At 38.9% G+C, this 23,125-nt stretch overlaps 1 protein-coding gene across 24 annotated transcripts in view; it reads right to left on the bottom strand.

Moving 5' to 3' along the window:
- The window catches only part of CLASP2 (cytoplasmic linker associated protein 2), a 146,751-nt gene that overhangs the window by 91,556 nt on the left and 32,070 nt on the right, over positions 1-23,125 (bottom strand). For 23 of the 24 annotated variants that reach the window (XM_055710468.1, XM_055710471.1, XM_055710469.1 and 20 more), the window contains one exon: positions 18,109-18,179. In XM_055710468.1, coding sequence (XP_055566443.1) covers positions 18,109-18,179 — 71 coding nt within the window. Of the gene's footprint in view, positions 1-13,248; positions 13,385-18,108; positions 18,180-23,125 lie in introns of those variants that run through there. The other variant, XM_055710490.1, reaches the window with a different exon arrangement.

Genomic DNA, 23,125 nt, shown 5'->3' with positions numbered 1-23,125 from the left:
AAATAAATTCATTCCCACACAGAGCATTTGCCACTATTTCAATCCTTCATTAAAAAAATTAGACGGGCAGACAATAGTCTGGGGTTTGTATTCCCCTTTCCTGTCATTTCAGGTTTGTGTATTTTTAATCAGGAAAGGAATTCATCCCTAGCGACTGAATAAAACAGTCTCAATACAAAATATTTAGCCTTCCAAAAAAACCACCAACCCAACAAAGTCCAACAGTACAACATAAGTTTCTCAACCCACTCATGGAAAACAGATTTATCTATAAGCTTGAGCATGGAAAACATGTCACCCTGTGGTTCCTGTAATAAATAAAATGGGCGAGGCTGAGACACAGCTGCACGACAGTAATGAAAGACCAATTTAGTATGTTATCTGCTCTAAAACCTGCCATTTCTAAAAAAAATTAAAATTAATTGCAAAGCTTTATCATCTCTGTAATGGTAGCTATTTACCTTTTGCTTATTCAGAACTTGCTCCCATGAAATGTCAACTATATTTAGTAATACAGCCTCCCAAAGGAAGGCACCTTTCACTAAAAGGATAAAGCAAGGTTTTGTCCAACAGCATTTGCAGCACTATCAAATATTAGAGAACACCCCGCACCTAACATGTCCGAGATCACTGTTGCTATAGTTAGCAAATTTTTCCAGCATTTGCTAAAAGCTGTGCATTGCACTAACAAATCTTCGTGATTAAAGACGCAGCAAACCAGCACAAGAAACATTTGGATGTATACTGACTATTTTCACTAACATCATTTCCTTCTCTCCTACAAAAACTGATTTTTAAGAGAATCTTGCTAAGAATAATCATGTCTGGATATGTAAACTCTCAGAATGGGGGGGTAGGCATCAGCTCCCCCCCCCAGCCTGTGCGTTGCCATGGAAACAGCACACCCGCTCAGCACACTGGCTGAGGCAGAATACATTTTGATTCCTGATGCTTTCACTCTTTAGTATCTTAAATAGAACCAGACATTAAGGTTTTTCAACAGGGAAAAAACACTAATCCAAATGCCAGATTAAGTGTAATGAACCAAACACTACAATAGAAGTGTAAATAGTAATACTGAATACCTAGGATACCTGCAACTTTACAGATAATTTTAAAATAGCATGAAGTAGTATCTTGTAGATTTTTTTAATAGCATTAACAGATCAACACTAACCTATGAATATGCTACCATAAAAACTGATCAAGAGTGAAAATATGCTTTTCAAATAAAAACAGTTTTGTTGATGCATTTTTAGATTTGATTAACAAAATAGGCTAGACTTTCATGTTACTATCCAACAGCACTACAATGCACCATTGATATGCAAATATTACACAAGAAGCCTTTGGAAAAAAAAGTTATTTGCAGTACAATATTAAAAATAGTAAGTGAGCATTTGCTCATTTATGTAAAACCTCCTAATCAAGGAAAACCTGAACAACCCCAAACAGCATACTTGGGAAACCAAAGGTTCACATAAATTAATTTTATTGTTACCAAGTTATTTGTTACGCAGAAGTACTGAAGATGGAGAATTGCAGAAGCTGCTGCATAACCGCAAAATGCAAAAACAGAATTTCAGAAAAAATGCAAACATTCCCAGCTACTGACATGCTGTGCAAATTACAGGACAATACATTAAACAATGGTCTTGTTAATACTGTCAAATTACTTTGCCTACTTAAAAGAATTTTTTCCATATATTCAAAATATTGTTAACACTGGATTAAAAATCTACACTACAAAATAGTTTCAAACAGTTTCTTAGTCCACATAAAAACAAGCTTTAAAAAAAAAACCCAAACAATTTAAAATGCATTGTGTTTTTGAGAGACACAGAACTCAACCACTGATACATGGATGTTCTTAACTGGACTTCTCATTATTTATGTTACAACAAATTAAAAATTATAGTCACTAAAAGTGTTCCAAAATTGTAGCACAGTAACATAAATATATAAAACTAATGGGTGAAAAGGATCTGTTTTAATTCCACTAAGGCTAAAATGATAATGCAGCTGAGTTTCTTCAGTTTTAGGTTTATTTGGTTTTAAATAAAACTCAAGAGGAAAATTTTGTACTGTCTTTTACAAAAACACCAGGGGTTTCCCCTACCCTTTTGGGCCTTTACACTTTTATTTCCCTAACAACAACATAACCCCAAGTGATCTCCAGGGACACTCCATTCTCAGAAAGATGCTTAATCGTATTTGTGAAGATCTGAAACCCAAAGTCTGTGTTTATAGCAGTTAATGAAACAAAAGCATTGCATTTGCTTCCAGTATGACGCGCTTTTCATGTGCTCTCATTCATGTGCAATGGTACACTTGTTTGTAGCTCCCATAAAAGCATTTCCATGTACTTCCACATACAGAACCCCAGCTCAAGGTTACTCCGCAGGGTATAATCAAGGTGCAGTTCTGCTCAAGCCAGCTGAGCCAAACTTGTTTACTACGTGCCTTTGGTTAGCCAATGGACCAGGTTGGAACATCCAACACCAAAAACGCAGAGGGTGCTGCTGATGGCTGTACCGTCAGTATCAAACTGTGACTGTAATGTTAGATTCACCCCATCTGCAAACAAAATTAATTTCTACAATAGAAGTCATAACCCTAAATATAATTGGTATTTCAAAACAAATCTGAAGGATGCAGATGCTTTTTCATCCTAGAATAGCTAGATAATTTTAATTCCAGGTGATTTTAAAGGCCAAACACTTTCAGCCTATCAAATTTTACATATGTAAATACACTTGAGAGCTGAGAAAGCACTATCCAAAACAACATTTTACAACAAAGCTCTAAGCTGTTAAACCCAGGAATAAATTGCTGTATAAATCGCTAGCAATGTACAGAACATCTTAAATGAAAAATCATAATTAATGAAAGACACTGAACCTCAGTTAAAACTCACAAGACTGTTCTTGTACTCTGTATTTTCATTTTAAATCGCAATGAGTAAGAAGAGTTTTGGAGGTAAACACACCCCACAGAGAAGAGCTTGGAAATCTAGTATTGCCAAAAGTTCCCAAAGAAACCTGACATGAAGCAAGTGTTCTCATTCTGGTACAAGTTCATCTGGAAGAGAAAAACTTCAAAGTGGGGGCAGGGGAATAAAAATAAATAGTTTTTCTTATCTTCAGAAAGCTAGAAACAGAAGATTCAACTTCCAAGCGCTACAAGTTTTCTCTTCAAATGTAGGAAAGAGATCTGTACCCCAGAAGAGTGTTCTACTGGTACTGTGTAGCAAGTGAATTGGTATCAATGAACTGCTGTGCATTTCTACAAAACGTTTCACAGGAGTCAAAGGAATGTTTGTAAAAACCCACCAAACCAACCTGCATGACACATCAGACCCTAGAGTTCACCACACACACTTTCAAAACTTGGGGTTTACTACCTAAGTTAGTCTTAAAGATTAAATCCAGACAAACCTGACCAATGAGAAACACAGACCAAAACTCTGAACCATAGCAAAGGCTTAAATACTAAAATTCTTAAGAAACAAACTGCAACTTGTATGTGCTGTCTTTGTGCCTTGCAGCATTACTCTTGAGGACCAGATTACAAGTATGTAGTATCTGTTTTTTAACTTATTCAGAGAAATCAAAGGATAAGCATTTAAAATCAAACTTGATAGTCAAAGAACATTCTGGTATTCCCAATGCTAAAAACTTCTAAACAACCTATTTACTGTGATTTTGCTATATAACAGTAAGGGTGATTACAGGTGTATCCAGAGACGAAGGAGAATCTAAAACTTTTCATATCTAGAGAGAATAATATTTTATTTTTCAAGAAAATTAAATTGAAACATATTTATTGTTACTGCAACTCAAGCCTTTACCTTAACTGGTCTTAAGATTCATAGAATTCATGTGACATTTAATATCTAACATCTTGGAAAGCACAGACAGTAACAGAATCAATCATCTACACAGCTGCAGAAATAGGTCTATATTCTACTCGTGCTACTCGGAAACAGCCCATGAGAAGTTAACTGATCTCAAAGCAGATCTCCAAGTAACACCACAGAGGGAGAAAAAAACCAAATCCCCTGCAGCAACACCGAACTAAAGCCGGCCATAAAGGCCAATATCAATACTCTATCAGCATCGACATCTTACGTTATCTACTAAGGCTGTTAATACCAACTTGCAGTAGTTTACATGAGATTGACAACTGTCAAACCAGAGAACATAGTAGCTTTAATAAAACTACTTCTAAACTTGGACTTTTGTTAAAAATGTGCCCTTCCTATATCCATTTTCCTTTCAAGTACTGCTAAGAGATACTAAATGTTTTGAACTACTGCTAACAGTTCCTCTTTCACATCACAAACTCTTTGTAACAACATGATTGCTAAATCGCACCCAAGCAAAACAACGACAAGCAGATGAACTCCTTACTTCTTCCAAGTCATTGCCACATCCTGCGCCTACCAAGACAGGGACTACCAGTCTCCCTTCAGTGATTTACAAACACAGACTGCATCAATTGCTTGGAACATCTGGGACAGGATCATTAGCTCAATTCCAGATGAATTGGTACAGCCTACAACAATTTCTGTCAAGCATGAAAATGAAGCCGCAAGCACTACAGATGCATCAGGTTAGTTGATCCTCCTAATCCATACTTCAAGCCAATGCTCCACATCATTTAGTGAGCACTTTATCCCTTACACATCAGGCATTCCATACAGCCCGAATCTGTTTGTCCTGACACAAAAGGACAGGATTCATTTGCCTAAGCACAGTCATCTAAAACCAGTTTAGACAGTCCTGGGTATCCTGTCTGGCTGCCAGCTGACATTCCAGAAGGGCACTGATCTCTTGCAGGTCTCATGTCACACTTGTTTGCTCCGTGTGGCTAGCGTGGATACTGCAAGGGCACCTCAAGTGGCACTAGACGCCTATGTCTGAGCAGTGGAATCACACCTAGGATGCTTACATCCATTGCAAAGGCATAATTTCTGGGCATTCTCCCTGTGCCGCAGCAAGTAGAGGGATCTGGAACCATTAGGACAGAAATTCTTATTCAAAAACAAAAACCTGCTTCCCACAACGATGGAGCATGGTTTTTCAGAAGATAACAGACCGTAGTGACAGAAGTCAACAAGAAGCCTGATTTAACTGACAGATTTAACTTCACTTCTGTTTCTCTTTGCACTCCTGAAAGAGGCAACTGTACCTATGATTCCGTGCTGGCAAACTGTTCTCCCGTTCTCTGCAACATATTCTGATGCTAATGAGCAAAATCTCAAACTCTTTACCAAAAGAGATGCCTTTTTCCACTGTAACCAGGGGGAGGGGGCATGCATGGGGGGCGGGGGGTGTTTAAAAAACACCCATGGACAAAAGTGGCCATATACAACATAACACAACTTAGTTCAAAAAAACCTCAATGTACTAAAGGCAACTGTGAACCCAAATGGGTTCCTTCACGTGACCGTTTTTCAGGCAGTTCCAGTGGACTACAGGTAATTAAAAAAAGGCAGAAAGCATAGTGAGCAGTGGCCACTATGAGTTGCCAGGAATGAGGCAAATATTCATCGGTTAAATTTATGCTGTTGATCCCATTTCAAATTCCAAGGAAGCTCCCCTAACTTTTCAGCAAGCAAAGCAGAGTACAGCTCTCCTACACTCCATCAATCAGCTACAACACAGTGAAAGAGGCTCACACAAGATGTGCTTTTTTTGTGTGTTCTGGTGTTCTGGTTTGTGTTTTGGGTGTGTTTTTTTTAAACATGCATCTAAATGAATAGAGCAAAAGAGAAGAAGGGAAAACTGGAAAGAAGAGACTAGACCCAACACAGACTTTCAGAAAAGAAATATTTAGGGATGGCAATGGTACTTGCCACAATAATTATCCACATTTCTCACAGGCCTATTCTAATGATACTAATAATTTTATCCATTTCCCTCAATAGTTTCATGAAAGAGTATGTTCTGAAAAGATTTAATTCAGAAAAAACATAACATACTCCAGTATTATTTTCCTGATCCCAATGAAAAGCTACTCTTAGAGTTCATTTTACTATTGTCTGACTGAAAGATAAAATTTAAATACGTGTTCCAAAGCAAGCTGCAATAAAGAAGAGTAAGACAGGAAACTGAGCTAATTTTGCTCCCAAGCAAAGCTCTATCCCAATTTCTGGTTCTGGAGCATCTCCTTTAACCGAAGTTATTTTCTCATTTTTTATAAAGTTGAAGACAGTTTCTGCAAATCTTGCTATATTTTTTACCTTTTTGGCACCTGTAAAATTATTTCCACAGTCCAGGGAAGTTTGTTAATAAATAAATCAATCCATCCTTTAATCAGTTTTATATTCTTGCAATCTGACTTCCCTTTATTATACATTTCCCAAATGCTACTTAGAGCAACTTACTGAAAACTGGTGGTGCAGTCAATATTACTGTACTTTAGAAATCATCAATTTCACTTTATTTACAACTCTCCTCAGGCATGTTCTGAATCAACATCTAATAGTGTATAACCTATTAGTAACCAAAACACAATTTTATCAGTAACGGGGGAAAAGAAGACAGCCAGGGTCTCCAGATTTCATGACAAAACAACTGCTAAAATAGGATGCAAGATCAAATCGCAACTTTTTTGAAAAGTATTTTTCTTCAACAATTGTACCATGTTGCTGCTTTAGGCCACACTGCACTAGGGCCAGCACTGAAAAGTTTACAAGTAATGTGTCTTTTGGGCAGGGGGAAGGAAGGAAACACAGAAAGGACACAGACATACTTTCCAGAAGAAACTGAAGAATAGCCATTTCTGACAATTTAAACACATTATAGGTTAAATCACTAGCATTATCAATGTCCATAGCCAAGCCAAACAACTGATGCCCATTGAGGAAGAAACCATTTGTGGCACTTGCAATACTTAACTCATTCACACAGAAACACTTAAAAGAATTTCATGATTTGATTCTTCAAATTACCAATTGCATCACACAAAGGCAAGAGAAGCAGATGCTAAGGACCATGCTCATTCACCTTTAACATGTGTATGTCACAGAAAAGTGCCATGTGATATACATCATATAATATCAGTAAGAAGGTTTATAAACAGTGAGCTTAAACCGTGATTTACTATCAGAGGCTGACAGCGACAAGTTTACTTCTATCATCAGAGAAATAATTCTAGTAGCAAACACATTACTTTTTTAGTGTGGCCAACTTCTGTGTGTTAAAATCAATTTGTACACTTAAGATGTAAAATAGCAAGGCAAATTCACAAATAAAACACAGGTTCTAGAAGCAGAAGGTATAATACGAACACACAGCCAGTAAGATGTGAAGAGATTTGGTTTTCTAAATTTACTTTAAATCCCTGTAGTTTAGGAATTAGAAATAATATTAATCTCTGAACATGAAAATGTGTAGGCCACAGCACAGAATAAAAAGGGTTGTTAATGGTCTTTGAGCTCGCTGATCAACCTGTTCTCTACCTCACATATTCAGAAGTGGAGGCTAAGAAATTACAGCAAATTATCTTTATTTTCAATGCTGCAAATTCACTGTAGTTGACAAAACCTATGATTTTAAGACAACAGAGTCTCCTCAAACTGGACTTCTTATAGGAAGGACTTCCCAGATCTGGGAGTTCTCAAGTATCTGGTATATAGATCTCCTCTTCTTTCGTGGAAACATCACGCAATCCCAGAATAATACATACTGGCTGCTTCCCCTAACTGTTTCTGAAGAGTTTGCAAAAATCGGCTCAATACCACAGTTCTAGACAAAAATCATCTACATCAAAAAGTTTTTGACCTTGAAGTTCAATGGCTGTACTGTGTAAGTTGATTGAACTTTTATCATGTCAACACACAAAACAATCCACAGTGATAAAACTATTTTTACAAATATAAATCTACTTATGTTAATTGTTTAGGTGACCATGGAATGTCATGGAGCTCTTTGGTATTTGATGAAAAAAAACCCCCTAATTTGAAAAGAGTAAGTTTCTTCTGCAGGTTAAGAGCTTTGTTCTTCATCCCAGAACTTCTCACCTTCTCTCAGGTTCCAACTATCCATTATTTTGGGGGCTTTTAAGAGTTTCTCAGTGGAAGGGAAGAACTTTCACATCAATTAAATACATGCAAAGCTGTACCAGAAAAATTTTAAACCACTAACCATGAAAATCTTGTTCCCTATACTCTATATAGCTGTGAAGCTTCTTTGAGTTTTAAACTATAGTTACTTCTTGTAAGAATCTACAGGCATAGTTGGTTACAAAGAATGTACAAAACCCAAACACAATTCTTCAAAAGTAAGGCACTTTTATAAGTACAATATACAGAGTTGAATTTCTGATTCAGATGAATACTACAGCATAATCTTCACCTCTGAAGGCATTTCAGACACCTGAAATGATCAAATTATAGCTTACTTGCTCATCAGTATTTACTACAGAAAGACTTTGTTAACAATAACATGTAACAGTAAGGGAAGTCTACTCCTATGTAATAGATAACAGATGAAAATTAACCCTGCAAGGCAAATATCCAATTAGTCACATGAAAGAGTCTTGCAACATCTGTCAAATAAAATCCTTGCTAGACCTTAAATTTCTCCTTGGGCTGTTGGCAATTCTAATGTTTATTTTAAAATACACCTTCTTAAAAGACAAACAAAAAAAACCCAAAACCCCTAATATTAGCAATAGTCTGGAATAATCAAAGATGTTTCAAAATAAACACAGGTATCAACTGAAACACCAAAGGTGTTTTGTTTTGGTTTTTTTAAATGCAAACTTATTCTTGAAAACAAACGGACTCCAAATGCAACCAACACTTTTGGATGCCAGATTAAGCATATCTAGAAATCTTTTAATGTACTGGTGTTTCATGTTTAATGAAAACTGCCACCACCACCACCCCTGCACACAAGTTTCTCAGAACTGAACACCAAAAATTCATTGACAAATCAAAAATGTCATTTAGAAACAAGACAACAAAACTTACTTGTAGTTATTTTTCTAGAACATTAAAAAAATCGAAGCGCAGTTATCACTCCAGAATCTATGTTGGCTTTGAGAAAAATAACTCTATTTGTCATACATTTGCAGCTTTGGTTTTTAAGAAATGCTTGAATCACATATTTCTTCCTTGAATTGTTTTTATTCACATCAGTGTTGAACCTTGCTCTATTCATCCACTCCCTGAGTAGAAACTGTGTGTTTTCATATAGCCCTTGGCTTCTTTACACATTCCCTCCCTCACCCACTCAGTTGTTTCACTGTCCCTCTGTTCTTTTACTGCTATTAGCAACGGTACGTGCACTTTATAGACAAAACACTACTCAGAATCTATGTTAATCACTGGCAGTAGCATATGACCTTACTGTGAAAAGAAGCTTTGCACTGGTTTGGTTCTGAACAGCAATCGAATTCCAACTCATGCTATCAGTCCTTCCTCTCTCAGGCACAACTGAGTAAAGCCATTTCCCAAGCCAATGTGCCTCACTAACTGCTTAATAAACGGAAGAGGAAGGTTGCGGAGCAATTACAGGCACAAGAGCCAGTCCAGGCACAGTCAGCATGTTAAAAAACCAAACACCAGGCCCAAAGAAGAACAGAAAAGGGAACAAGTGATGCATTTCTGTTCCCCAGAAAAAACTTCAGCTACTATCTTTTTTTCTTTTCACTCAGGAAACAGCTCTGAATGGTACAAAGCACCACAGTTATATCCTGCTCAATTTCTAGGCCAGTGTCGTAATTGTTTTACTACCATCATTCACAGGACTCTGGGTTTAAAAAGCGTCCTCCAACCTACCAGAGGAAAGGAAAGTAAGAAACACACGTTGGAAATGCACATGCACTACAATTATATATACATTTTAAATCAAGCTCATGTCTCAAACATCACTACAGCCTCTGTAGCTTTAATATGCCCAATCTTTTTTTCAGTCAAAAGTAAAGTATTAAAGCTGTACAGCACCCACACCATACAGAAACTCCTAATCAGATTAAAGACTTAGGAAGACAGCCTTCCCTCAGAAAAACATCAGGGAATGGAAGATAATTGTTCTTGTGCTCTAGGACCATGCATCCATTAATGAAGTATTTCAAAAGAAGACAAACCCGTAATTTGTTATGCGTATGTAGTGAGACAGAAAGATAATTCCTATTCATAAACCAGTCACATGTGCTTTATCATCTGAAATGTGACAAGTATTTAAAGTCATGAAACATCTTTACATTGGATGCCATTTAAATAAAAATCCACTAATAAATTAAGAAGTAGATTTATCTAATTCATTGCGTGATTCAAAACAGCATACTCAGCATATACTAGTGCAACAAAGGTGTGCACCAAATATGTCCTCTTACAAAGCTGATTATATGCTTTTGGATAGCCCTCGAAATACCTTATGTCTGGTACTGCAATATGTGTAGTACATCTTAAGAAAACCTGTATCTAATCTTCCCTTCATGGCCCCTCATAGTTTTAGGCAGGTAATTTTGTCCTTATTCTAATTACCTTGTTCAACTGGGAGCAAGACAGTCCCTTACCTATGAAATAAGATGACACAGACCAACAAACAAGGTAACAAAGCCCTGATGGAAGCCACTGAATTACAAACACTGAACATAACGCACAACATGATGCATCACACTGCAACTCTGTTTGCAACCTCCTAAACACTCTAATCTGGTTATCAAAGGATAAGGGCAGAAATGCATTATCCGCTCCAAGGAACAAGAAATCCAGAGCCAGGAACGGTTCCTGACTGGTTTTCCTCAGCAGCCTCAGAACACAACTTGCAGGGCCAAACACAGACCCTACATTCACACAAATATGTGAAATGCCTTTACAAGTGAGATGGTGCATGCTTTCCTACTGGCACACATTCAGTACAGTAGAAGTAACAGTCCAATTGTTTGCTGGTCCACAAGCACAGCACTATTCCCTCCCCCCGCCCCAGACATTCTTCCAACACAAGATCGGAGAGCTTCAGACAGTTAATGTGGGGGCAAGCAGAAAATCTGGCTTTTCCCTTTAATCTTTACTTGGGAAACCAGATTAAGATTCAACTGTTAAGCAGCACATTTTATTTACATTTCTGCTTGTGCTCAAGAAATGGAAGAAAATTCCAAAAGGTTACAATAAGCCAGCGTCTTGCATTCAAGATGTTGAAATTACCACCTCTATATAGCATTTCCAAACACACTCTGCAATTTAGTAACATATCTAGGCTGATTGAGTGAGCAAACCAAATAAAATCAAATCTAAAAAAATCTGTTATCTGAGGTATTTGCACAACACCTTCCAGAAAATCAGCACAGTCTCACAAATAATAAACACACAGACTGGCCACAACGAAGTGACACTTTGTCAATGACATTTCTCAAAGGCTGCAGAATCACTAACCTTAAAACACTGTTTCTTCGAGGCTGCATATACTAGGAAGATGCACATGATATTTGCAAACCGAAAGACCATGGCAAAACTACACTAAATTCAAAAGAAAGATCAAAAGTTTTCTTAGTAGTAACTAAGGTTTTGTTTTCCCTAGCAGTTTCGTAACACGTCAGAAGACTGAATTCCTTGTAAATGTGGTAAGCGGTAGTTTTAAGAGAGACCAACAGCTACATAATCATCCTACACACTGTTAATTGTATCTGGCATTATTGCTCAAAGCTCCTACACAGAATGTCAGCTGACTGCCTGAACAGTACTTTGTTCTTAGTGTCTTTGTTAATGGCGAATTAAATTATACAGAAGAGAGCTCCGCAGCCACCCTCACTTCATAAACCTCGACCATTACAGAACCACAAAAATCCTATGGCTTTGCCTAGGGAATACAGTTATTTCTTAACATGCTACAGCTTGCATCCTTGATCTGCAAGGTACCACAATCCATGTTTACACCATGGAAAACAGAGCTGCTTCATAGGAAGGAAACAAAGGCAAAGAAAAACATTCCTAGGAAAAAAAAAAAAAACACAAGCAAAAACACCCCCACAAAACTCTACAAGAAAGAGTACTGTATGTTTAGCTCTACAAAGACCATAACTTCCCTTGCATCTTGCAGTGCACAAACAAAAACACAAACATCAGAGAACTGCTCTAATATTTTTAAACTATACAGTCCAGCCTTAATTTCACTGCTCTGGTCACACCAATCATCTTTTTCGGTCCCTAACATATCAGAGTACTAAAGGAAAAAACACACATTTCGGGACACCTTATGGAAAGGACTTCTCTCGGGACTCTCACTACTGACGTTTTTGCAAATTCTGATAAAATATGCACCTTCATCTGAAGTATATTATCTTTTTAAGACCATCTTCCCTGATGTTATTTAAAACTATATATATAACCATTTCTAAAAGCACGGCCCTCCTACTATATTCCTAAACTTGCTGCAAGTCAAACGAACACTTCTTAAGTTTCTCTGAAAATAATAACACATAGATAGAAACTCACCAAGTCATTAAGTTCAAAGAACCTGGCTGTCATGCAAAACCAAGAGAGGTGATAAAAATAAAACGTATGTCCGGTTTTTAATCAAAAGACCACAACATAGTGGATGCTGCTTTACTGACCTACTTTCCACTGGTTTGTGTAACAATACATTGTGCAGAGGAGGAAACGCGGTAATATCCCGTGTCTTTATTAAATATATATTCCTAGCCCTGGAAACGAGGCACTTATTTTGCGGCTACGCCGAATTACTGTGAATTTCTCCACAGAACGGCGCAGATGAATACTCGCTTGTTTACAGAGCGGTGTAGTAAATTCCGTCTTATCTTACCGAGCCGGCTAACACAAGTAACGCCGAGCCAAGGGGGGTACACAGAACGCTCACATGAAAATGCAGAGCGGAAACTGCCAGCCCTGTAAATAAGGAAGGTCAGGGCCCACGGCAGAAATCCGCGCCCGCCCGAAGATGAGAAGCGGGGCCGGAGCTGCTGCTGCCCGCCCAGGGCCGCCCCCGGCCGCAGCCAACTGCAGCGGGCGAAGATGTCAACCGCCACACAGGAGGCTCAGCGCGCGTAATGCAGTCAGACCTCGCTCGGGGAGGCGCAGCAAGGGACGCGCAGCCCGCCTTCCCCTCATCGCCGGGCATCCCCGGCCCGGCGGGCCCCTGGGGCCACCGAGCGCCCTTCACCGACCCGCACGATACGGCACCGCTCCCCGGGCAGCCCCGCGCCCCCACACGGCTACACACACACACACAGAGACCCCCACGTCCCCCAGCCGGGGCAGCGCCGCGCACTCACCGTCCCCCACAGCCATCATGCCGCGGGCGGGCGCGGCGGGTAGCGGCTCCCTGCCGCCACGGCCGCCGCCCCGCTTCAAAATAGCAGTCCCGCCTCGCGCGGGAAGCGCCTCCCAGCCGCCGCGCCTGACCCCGGCCCGCCGGGCGCTCCCGCCGCGCTCCGCCCCGCCGTCACGTGCCCGCGGGGCCCCCTCCCCGCCCGGCCCGGCCCCGGTGGAGCGCGGAGCCGCCCGGCACGGCACGGCACGGCCGTGAGGGGACGCGCCGGCAGCCAGGTGAAGCTGTGCCCCGCGCAGCACGGTGCGAGAGCCTCGCCGCTGCCCGCATGGCGGCCGGCGCGCCGCCGGAGACAAGCCGACCCCGGGCAGCCGGGAAACGAAATAAAGCCGGGGGGAGCAGCGGCCGGCCCGCGCCCTGACCACCGCGTCTGCAAACCCCCAAAATTCTTCAGAGAAACAGCCGCCTACAGCGTGCAGGTATCGCAGGGCAGGGAACTGGAGCGAAGACCTACCCAAACCTGGCCCTTTTGGTCACAGCTCCTGCCCAAACCAGCGCTCTAAGCGCCATACTGAAGGTAGGAAGAGTGCAATCCAATAAAGCGGTTAAAAAAGAAAAAAAATAAAAAAAGGAGTTCCAATTTACTTTGTCTTGCCTAAGGAAAAGTTTAGGAGGACAAGGGGCACAGAGGCCGCCTGCAGGAGGCCAGCACAGGGCTCCCTGGTAACAACTCAGAAACCCACACCAAGTTCCTTAAAACCAGCAGAAGCATCACCTGCTTTCCCAGTGGGCTTAAACCGACCCCTGTGCTCCACTGGTCAGGGAATTTTCCTATTTAAAATTATAAACCGGCGAGAGCAACGGCTGAAATTTTAAATGCCGTGAGCTACATCCTGACCATTCGCACGGAGCTGCAAACGAAATACATGTAGCTCAAACCCCTGTATAGTCGTCACGGCTGTTACCACCAGTTTCTGTCTTTCCCACACTATATACATTCATTCACCCTGTGCCACACTGCTGAGCTCTGTCAGAGCACGCCATCGTTGTCTCCACAGTGACTATCTTTCCAAAAAGAAAACAACAAAGAGAAATAAAAAACAAGTGCATGATGTGGAAATACAGACACACACTTGTACAATGGATTTTTATTCCCCCTCTGCCTCCTTTTTTTTAAGAACCTATACAGCAATGTGTAACTAAATGTTGAGCTGAGCTGTAACACAGCTCCCCCACAACCTTGATACTAACATCACTGTACCCGACCTGTCACAATTTATGTTTGTAAAGCTAACACTATGATGCATACCATTAAAATGGGAAAATTACATGGGTTGAGTAGAGATGTGCGATTTCTCCTTGGCTCAAATCACTCTGCTGAATGAGGCAAAGTAGAGAGCTCAATATTACTATTATTTTCCCTACTTTTCTCTTAATTCCCTGTCTCAAAATTTACACTACTACCCAATACAGGAGTCTGTTTAAATTCTCTTAGAGAAAACAGTATTTACAAACCTCAGGCAGCAGAAACAAGTGCTTTTGCAGCTTTGAGATTGGCTGCCAGTTCTGTTTCCATAGAAATGAACATTCATTTGCTGAAAAATGGGGAGGTGCTTTAAAGAGATTTCTCCAGTCTGCAGGAACACATACATTTCTAGTCAAGTGAAAGGACAAAACAACTGTGCAAGATTTTGCTAAACAGGCAAACATCCCAATACAATTCTCTTAATAAGCAACATCATTATGAATGTAAAAAAACCCCAAGGTTTTCATAGCAGCTAATTCATTCACATAATTGACACTGAAGACATGATGTATGTTTTTACTATCCACATCTGAAGGCAACAGAAGATGGGAGAAGGGGGAAAAATAATAAAAAAAAAAAAGAAACCAAAGGCCAGATGGACAGGCAAGTTAGCAGCGTGGTATTATTTAAGCCTGTAGATCATCTTTATCAAGCAAAAGAACTAGACTCCCATCTTATGTAGCAAAAACTTTTTTGAAGCTCCTTACTACATCCTGCCCCAATTACTCCATCCATACTTGTTTCAATATGCTTCTCACCTCACCTATCCTTCAAGAAGATATCAGTCTCTTAACAGTAACGTGCTGCCCTCCTCCTCTTTACAATTTCACCAGGACTCAGACTGAAAAAAGTAAGATGGCAACACAAGACTAAAGGGACCGTTCACACTAGGTACGCTTCAACACAGTCACAGGGATAACAATATTAAATCTACCAGTGCACAAGACTGCAGGTGTATCTTTTCCTCTCCTCTCTATATTTCTCCCACATATCTAAGCATACCAATATGATGTTTTTAAAACCTGTCACGTGTTTTATGACGTTAACACAATTTTTTTAAAAATATGTATTTGTTTTGATTTTTTAAATACTTTTTTTGTTTAAATGGAAAACACTCTTGTATTCAGTTCATTTAAAGATGTGAGTTTTGAGGGTTTGGGGATTTCCCCCCCCCCTCCTAATTACACACTGAATAAAGAGACGAACAACTGACATCGGATTCTTTTATCAAACAATACTGAAGTCACACCTCTGGATTCTCAGAAACTAGGTCAACACAACAAATATTTACTACCATAGCAGTGTCACTCAGCACTATGAAGAAGCTGATTATCTTCCACTGCTGTGTTAGTGAGTCCTTCCCTACCCATCACACCCTGAAGAGAACCCTCATCAGTACAGTCAAGGTATTTGGGAAAGTAACTCAATCTGGCAAAAAGACAGTCTTTTTGCTGTAAAAAGGTCCACTATAGAGCTGCGCCAGTCTAATTATATTAAAGCCTGTTGAACAGTTCTTTGCCCTCTCTTCTCACCCCTCCCCCTCTTCCTTTGGAAACACAACCCTTCTCCCTCCCTACCTTCCCAATCCCTACCCAAAATATCCAAAGCACTAAAAAAAACACCCAAACATCCTCAACACTGTAACAGATGTATTTAGACATTACAGTCTGGCCTTTATCCAGAGATATTTGATAAAGCTAAAACAAAAGCTGGTAACAAGGCTACAGTAATTCAACAGTAACTTTAATCTACACGTGCAAGCAGTAAATATAAATTGTCCTTCAGAGAATAATGAAGGACAAAGCCAAGATAAAGCACTAACAGTGGAACAGTATCTTTTCAATAACATTAAAAAAATCACCTAGATAGATACAACTGATAAACTAAGTCCAAGCAAAAATACTGAAACCTACATATAAGAGGGATTCTGTCTCTAGGGTACCAAACCAGAATCATAGTAACTTTTACATAAAAATTGCCACTATAAGACAGAACTGGTTTATACTGTTGTACAGCAGTATTAATATCTGCACTTTACAGATGAGATAAAAATGGCCTTAAAAAACCCCTTAATCAACTCTCTTAAAATAGATACAAAAAGCTCAGATGTGCTAAACTAGTCTGGCAATGTTGTATTCATGTTTTCATATATATTTAAATTACTCCAATGCATTTATATTCCTTCACATGGTTTTTCTCTGTTCTCCTGAGAACTACCAACAGACAAAAAATACATCAAAAATGCATATTTGAACCTCTTAAACCTATGCAGCAGTATTAAGTTTAAATGCTAAAGATAATGGTTTACCCTTCCACAATGAGTAAATTTACAATCTAACAGAACATTTATGCGACACATTTTTCCCAAAAATTAGTATCTTGGTTTTGTTGTTGGTGTTTTGTTGGTGTTTTTTTGTTTTGTTTTGTTTTTTTGGTTTTTGTTTTTTTTTTGGTTTTTTTTTTGGGGGGGGGGGGTGTTGGTTTTTTTTAAAAAAAAAATTAATCCTTAAAAAAATATTTTAGGAGTTCAGAAACAGCAACATTTTATCTCAAAGCAGACTGTAGAATGGAAACTCTTACTACCTCAAAGGAAAGGTTGTAAAAGCACATTCCTTTGAACCTACAGTCTGGCCTGTTTTCACACTAACAGCAAAAGGGCGAGAATATTTTAAATGAAAATATACACCTGAATACATTAACAAATCATAAAAATTCCTCATATTTCTACTCTTACAGTTAACACTTTTTAGTTCTAGCAGGGCCACCTCTTTAGTCAGTATAGTTACTTTGAAAGGGAAATGAACATCAGAAAAACCTCCCCTATAAAAAAAGACCTATTGACTCCTTGCAGAAAACAATGAAGCTTTCAAAAAAAACTGTATTAAAGCCACTGCCACAACACTTCTCTTGCCGTGCTGTTATGTAACAGGGTTTTTTTTCTTAAATTATAGTTTTAAGCAAGAATGATGGCTCTGCTCTTGCATACTATAAAATATTATATCAAGAATGCATTAGGAAGCAGCAAGGATTCTCCACACAATATTTTCATTTCATGAAATACACCAAAAATAAAGAACTGCAACTCAGTAAAGTCTTAACCTCAACATTTCAGTGTCTTCAAATGGTACAGTCACTCATTTCTATGAAACTCCAGGTATCATAATCATTACTCATCATTTTAACTGAGAAGAAATCAAACACATCCATCAGTAAATTACCATTTTCTTTTAGAAACATACTGTAAGATAGGATAGAGGTTCATCTGATCTTTTTTTCCCATGCACAAACACTTTGCAGCATTCTTCTATCCTCTACTGAGCACACATGTAACTTGTTAAAGATTCACTGCTCGTTTCCATGCAGTTTCAACACCTCTTCCAATTGCATTCTTACTGCAGTCCAGCAAATACTTCCAGTAACACGGCATAAGTTTCACTGTCTCATTTTCTTAATAGTTACATAGGTTTCTAGTCAATCACCTCAAATTAATAATGCTCATATGTATTTATCTAGTATTAATCTAAAGATGATTATAAATAAAAGATCTTTCGTACTCACCACTGACACTACTTAAAATCATATTTCCAGAGTTTCTTACTTCATCAAATTTTGCAAAGATTGTTTGCAACCTGTAAAGAACAACAACAACAAGAAAATACTTTTACATCTCTGAAACCTCCCAAGTTACTGGTAAAAACAGAAATCAGATGATCATCATATATAAAGCAGTAATACAGCATATAGAAAGGATTAAGAGTATCAAGAAGCAATTCCTAAATAACTCCTCTTCAGTTGAGCATCTTCACACAAATGCACAGAAAACTAAGTCAACTTAGCGAAGAACAAAACCGAGCATCATTATTAGCATGACTAAAAATAACTAAAATTCTAAAGTTCAGGTTCAGTAATAGTATATATTGTGTTCAGATGACTATGATATTACTCTGCACACAACACTAAAAGGCAACAATTTGAACTATGGAATGTTCATATGGGAAAAAAATAGGGATTACTATTTTATTTGTTCCGAGACAATTACTAGTTTTCCTCAAAATTTCCTCAGTTTTTTTATGAAAATATTTTTATTAGCACCTCCACAGGAAAAACAAACAAACGTATTCTAAACCTGAAGGTACACCCCTCAGTTAGGTTCAACACAAACCACTGATTTAAACTCTCACAATAGAAAACACACTGCAAGTGGTTAACTACATGAAAACAGCAAAAAAAACCACCATCAAGAACACCCAAACAAAAAACCACACACACACACACAAAAAAACAAAAAAAAGAAAAACCCAAACAAATCCCCCACCCTCTAGCTTTGCAATCTAGTCCCACAAAACAGAAAATGCTATTCAAGCAAGCAAGCTGTCAAAACAAACAACCATTTCTTACCACTTCTGCAGAAAACTCAAATAAAAGCAGTGGAAGTATCCCATAGAAAAAATGTGACCCACAAACTAACAAGTTTGCACTGACATAATACATTGTTCAGCTGCAAACAAGTCAGAACATCCTCTATGATTTCTCCAAAGACTCCTCTCCATTTCAGACTACTCAGAACATGGTAATACCTGTACCATGCATGTGATTTCTTAGCTACAAGACCAGCAGGACTGAATCCTGAACTTAAATGCAGAGCTATGAACTACAAATCACATGACAGTCTGCAACTCTCCGAACAGGTACAGTTCAGCTCATTACCAGCGCTGAAGCCTGTATTAGCCAATTCAACATTTGCTAGAAGAGCAAAAACTGAAAGGCTCCATTTACAACTCACAATCCAAACTATTTTAAGACAAACCAAGAAAAATGGCTAAGAACAGTGCTTGAGTATGAAAATTCTCACAATAAATAAAGGGGCAAAGTCAAGGACACACAAAGATTTAACTTCAACACCACCTTATGCACACACCACTTTTACTCAATGACCCGTGTAGAGGCCGTGCGCTCTCACTGTGCACAGCCTACCTCCTCTGACACACTGCATACCCTCTCATGCACTAGTACCTCTTATCTAATAAGGAAGAACGGGATAAAATCATGAAAAGCAGACAGACAATAGTATACAAAGCCTGAGCCTTTGCCCCCACTTTCCAATTTTTTAGGGCTCTCAAGGTGTTATTTTTTACTTTTCAAATACTTCAAAGCTATCTGCTACAGAGCACGTTTCTCCTGGGCTTAACAGGCCCACAAACATGAACTACCCAGACTTAGCTGAAAATTCCACAAAAAGGCCTACTCTACTGCAAGCATCTAAAGAAACAAAACTAAAAAAAAAAACCTTAATCATTTAAGTCAATAACCTTTAACACAAACCAGCAGTTATCCTACCATCTCAACTTAACTCAGAACTATAAGTAGCTCAGCAGTAGTTTGCCTGATCTTCCCCTAACGTACTTGTCAGTCTTCCCTCTGGAACCTATTTTATCCTCTTCCTTTTGCACCAGCATTTTGTTTACAGCCATTGCAGCCACAGCAAAATCATGTTGTGGAGTTTATGGAGGTTGTGGAGTCTCCTCCAGTGATATTCAGAACCTGCCTGGATGCAATCCTGTGCAACCTGCTCTAGGTGAACATGCTTTAGCAGGGGGCTGGACTAAATGATTTCCAGTGGTCCCTTCCAACCCCAACCATTCTGTGAAAACAGCTGAAATGGCAGCAATTCACAAATCTCAGACATACACTGCTTTAATATTAAGCCTCAGTCTTTTAATTAAAAGGTCAATTTGTAAACCAAAGGCGATTTATACTGAAATGGGGGTTTTTTTGCACTTAACACTTGAAACAAGTTGTTACTGTATGCTTCTTTGGTACTAGCATTTAGTGACGTCACATGGAATCCCATTAACATGCTACGTGCTTTCAAACCTACCAAGCGAGAGGCTCAAACACCAATCAATACACATCGTAATGCATTAAATGCCATCTTGCTTTCGTAAAAGGAAGTTAATGCATTTACTTTGCATGTACCATAGGAAGTATTTTTATTGTTTAACAGTGATTGCAGGTTGCCCTCAACGCTGCCAGATTCTCTACTAAACACTGCATTAACAGTTGGCCTGGTTAACAAGGAGGACTTCACACTACATCTGAAAGGCTGAAACTGTTATCCTGAGAGAAACTGAACAGGAAGACTAGAGAGATTAACAGATTTCCTTTAAAATTTCACCTTAATTTTTATATCCTGTTAGGTGGATGTTATGTATTTGGCACACATTTTAGAGGATTCAAAATAATAACAATAAAAAAATCATGCTTTTTTGAACTCAGTTTTCAAAAATGCTTTCCTGAGCATTTTAAATATAAGAGAAAAACAAAATGCTTCCTTATAAATACACTATAATAATACACACATTGACTCCCACTCTGGGCAAAATACCTGATAAACTACTAACTATGAACATTGAAAAATGTGTTTATCAGCAATGCATGCTATATAGTCAGTGTTGCAGGCTGGAGAACACAGTACTGCCACTCGTAAAGCTTTCAAAGCATGTCTTTATGACCAGAGGCACACAACATGCTATTTTGTCATAATTTTTAAAAAATTCCAGTAAAACGCAGCTGACAATATGGTCAAAGCACTACTGTAGATCTAGCCCTCTCTTTAGTACAGCTTACAGGAATTATAACTACAACCTTGCAGACTCTCGCAACAGTTTCTTCCTCCCTCTCCTCCTACTCAGCTCTTTATGCTACGGTCTTTCCACATTTCTTCACATAGCCACAGGCAGCAAGGCAGCATGGGCCAAAGTCTCTAAAATTACTGCAACTATGCTCAATTTAAGAACATTTACAGAAGTTCGACTTCTTGCAAAAGAGAACCTGGCCAAGAGGAATCCAAGAAAGTTTACAGGGCTGGGTGAAGACTGGTTTCGTTGTCATCACCAATGAGAAATGTTCTCTAAGAGCAGCAGCAGCACTACTCCTTTATCTCCTATCTGCAAGCCCAAGCCTGGATATGACATGTACAATCAATCAGTACGGTGATCCATCAATCCATACAAATACTATGTCACTAGTGAATAGAAGTATTATCTTCTTTCTCCAAAAAGGCACAGACAGGTCTTCTGCAACTTCACATACAGAAGGAAAAATCTCCATTGATGAAAGCCACATGTTCAGGACAGCGGGCCACTTCTGCATGGGCTGGGTGACTTTTGCTGCCTCAGTGAATGAATGAAAGTATGAGATCGCAGCACTTAAATGGGGGCTTTTGGCAACCTGCTAAACCCTCTCCTACAGCAGGCAACAGGTCTCTATCAAAGGATTAACATATTCTGGTGATTACGTTCAACAAGAGGAATACATGGCCTTCCCAGACAGCTTGAGCCAACATGCACACACATGGAAACACAGATGTTAGCGAAGAACATGAACTGCACTTCGAGACTGAAAAGCCATTATTTATGACCATGTTTCATAGAGTTTTGCACGACAGGCAGAGAGGGATGCCTAAAAGTTTGGACCTTGTGATGAAGAAGCAAGAAAGCACTGCTCCTCTGTCAACAGCAGGAGGATAAAGAAGATGAAAGGGTGGTAACTAGCCTGTTCTTCAGGTCTAAAGTGAGTCTAAAGCAGGAAATGGCCCATATGAAACCTTGTACTTTTTTCCCCTTACTTCCCCCTTCCAAAAAAAAAAAAGGTATTTTGCACAGACAGATGTCCACATCTGGCCACACAGATGGACCTCATCTACAACATGAACTAGACAGATTAAGTAGAATATGCATACCACATAAAATGCAGTATTCAGAAACGCACACTGTAAAGCGCTTTAACATTTCAGGATATGAATTTATGGCCCTAGACATAAGTACTAAACAGATAACTCGTTTTATACATTTATGTTTCTCAAGTAACAGTGGAAAAAGTTGTCAGATGACTTCCTGAAAGATCTTAAAAAGCTTTTAACACTCAAAGTAAGCAACTGCTATCCAGAGCCACATACACTATTTCCATTCAGGGAAGATCAGTCACACAGAATCCATACTGTAACAAATTCAATTTGGCCCATATAGAACAAAACCTGTTCACTGTTCTTGGTTCACAGCAGAAGAAATGTAACATCCGCTTCCAGTATTCACAAATGTATTAACACCAATATTTACAGGCCCAATACCAAAGGCTGCCAAACGCCTTTGGCAGAGACTTTAAAAGAGAAAGCAACATCCAAATTCCCAACCGCTGACCTGATACTGATTTTTTCTGAAAAAGGAATGTGCTTCAGGCAAAAAGCACATTATTATTCTGAGATTTTTAAGTTAAAAAGTAACAAATAAAGAAACTCACTGATTTTATTTATAAGCGATCTCACAAATTAATCTCTATGAAGAATAAAAAAGCACTGAAGAAAAACACAGCAGCAGTGAGTAAGAGTTGAACTACAGAAGTAAGATCCCATCTTCTTTTACTGAGTACCTGGGCTCCAACAAGCCAAATAACCTTCTCTAGAAAAATGCAGTGTTCTCCACAAAGGCAAACCTACCAGGTGCAGATTACAAAACCTTCTAAGCCTACTATTATTAAATTACTAACTACATTTGGATTTATATAAACACAACATGTA

Source organism: Falco cherrug, chromosome 4 (assembly GCF_023634085.1).
Source record: "Falco cherrug isolate bFalChe1 chromosome 4, bFalChe1.pri, whole genome shotgun sequence".
Classification (NCBI taxonomy): domain Eukaryota; kingdom Metazoa; phylum Chordata; class Aves; order Falconiformes; family Falconidae; genus Falco; species Falco cherrug.
The sequence above is the reverse complement of the archived record's forward strand: the minus strand, read 5'-3'. Positions and strand labels throughout refer to the sequence as shown.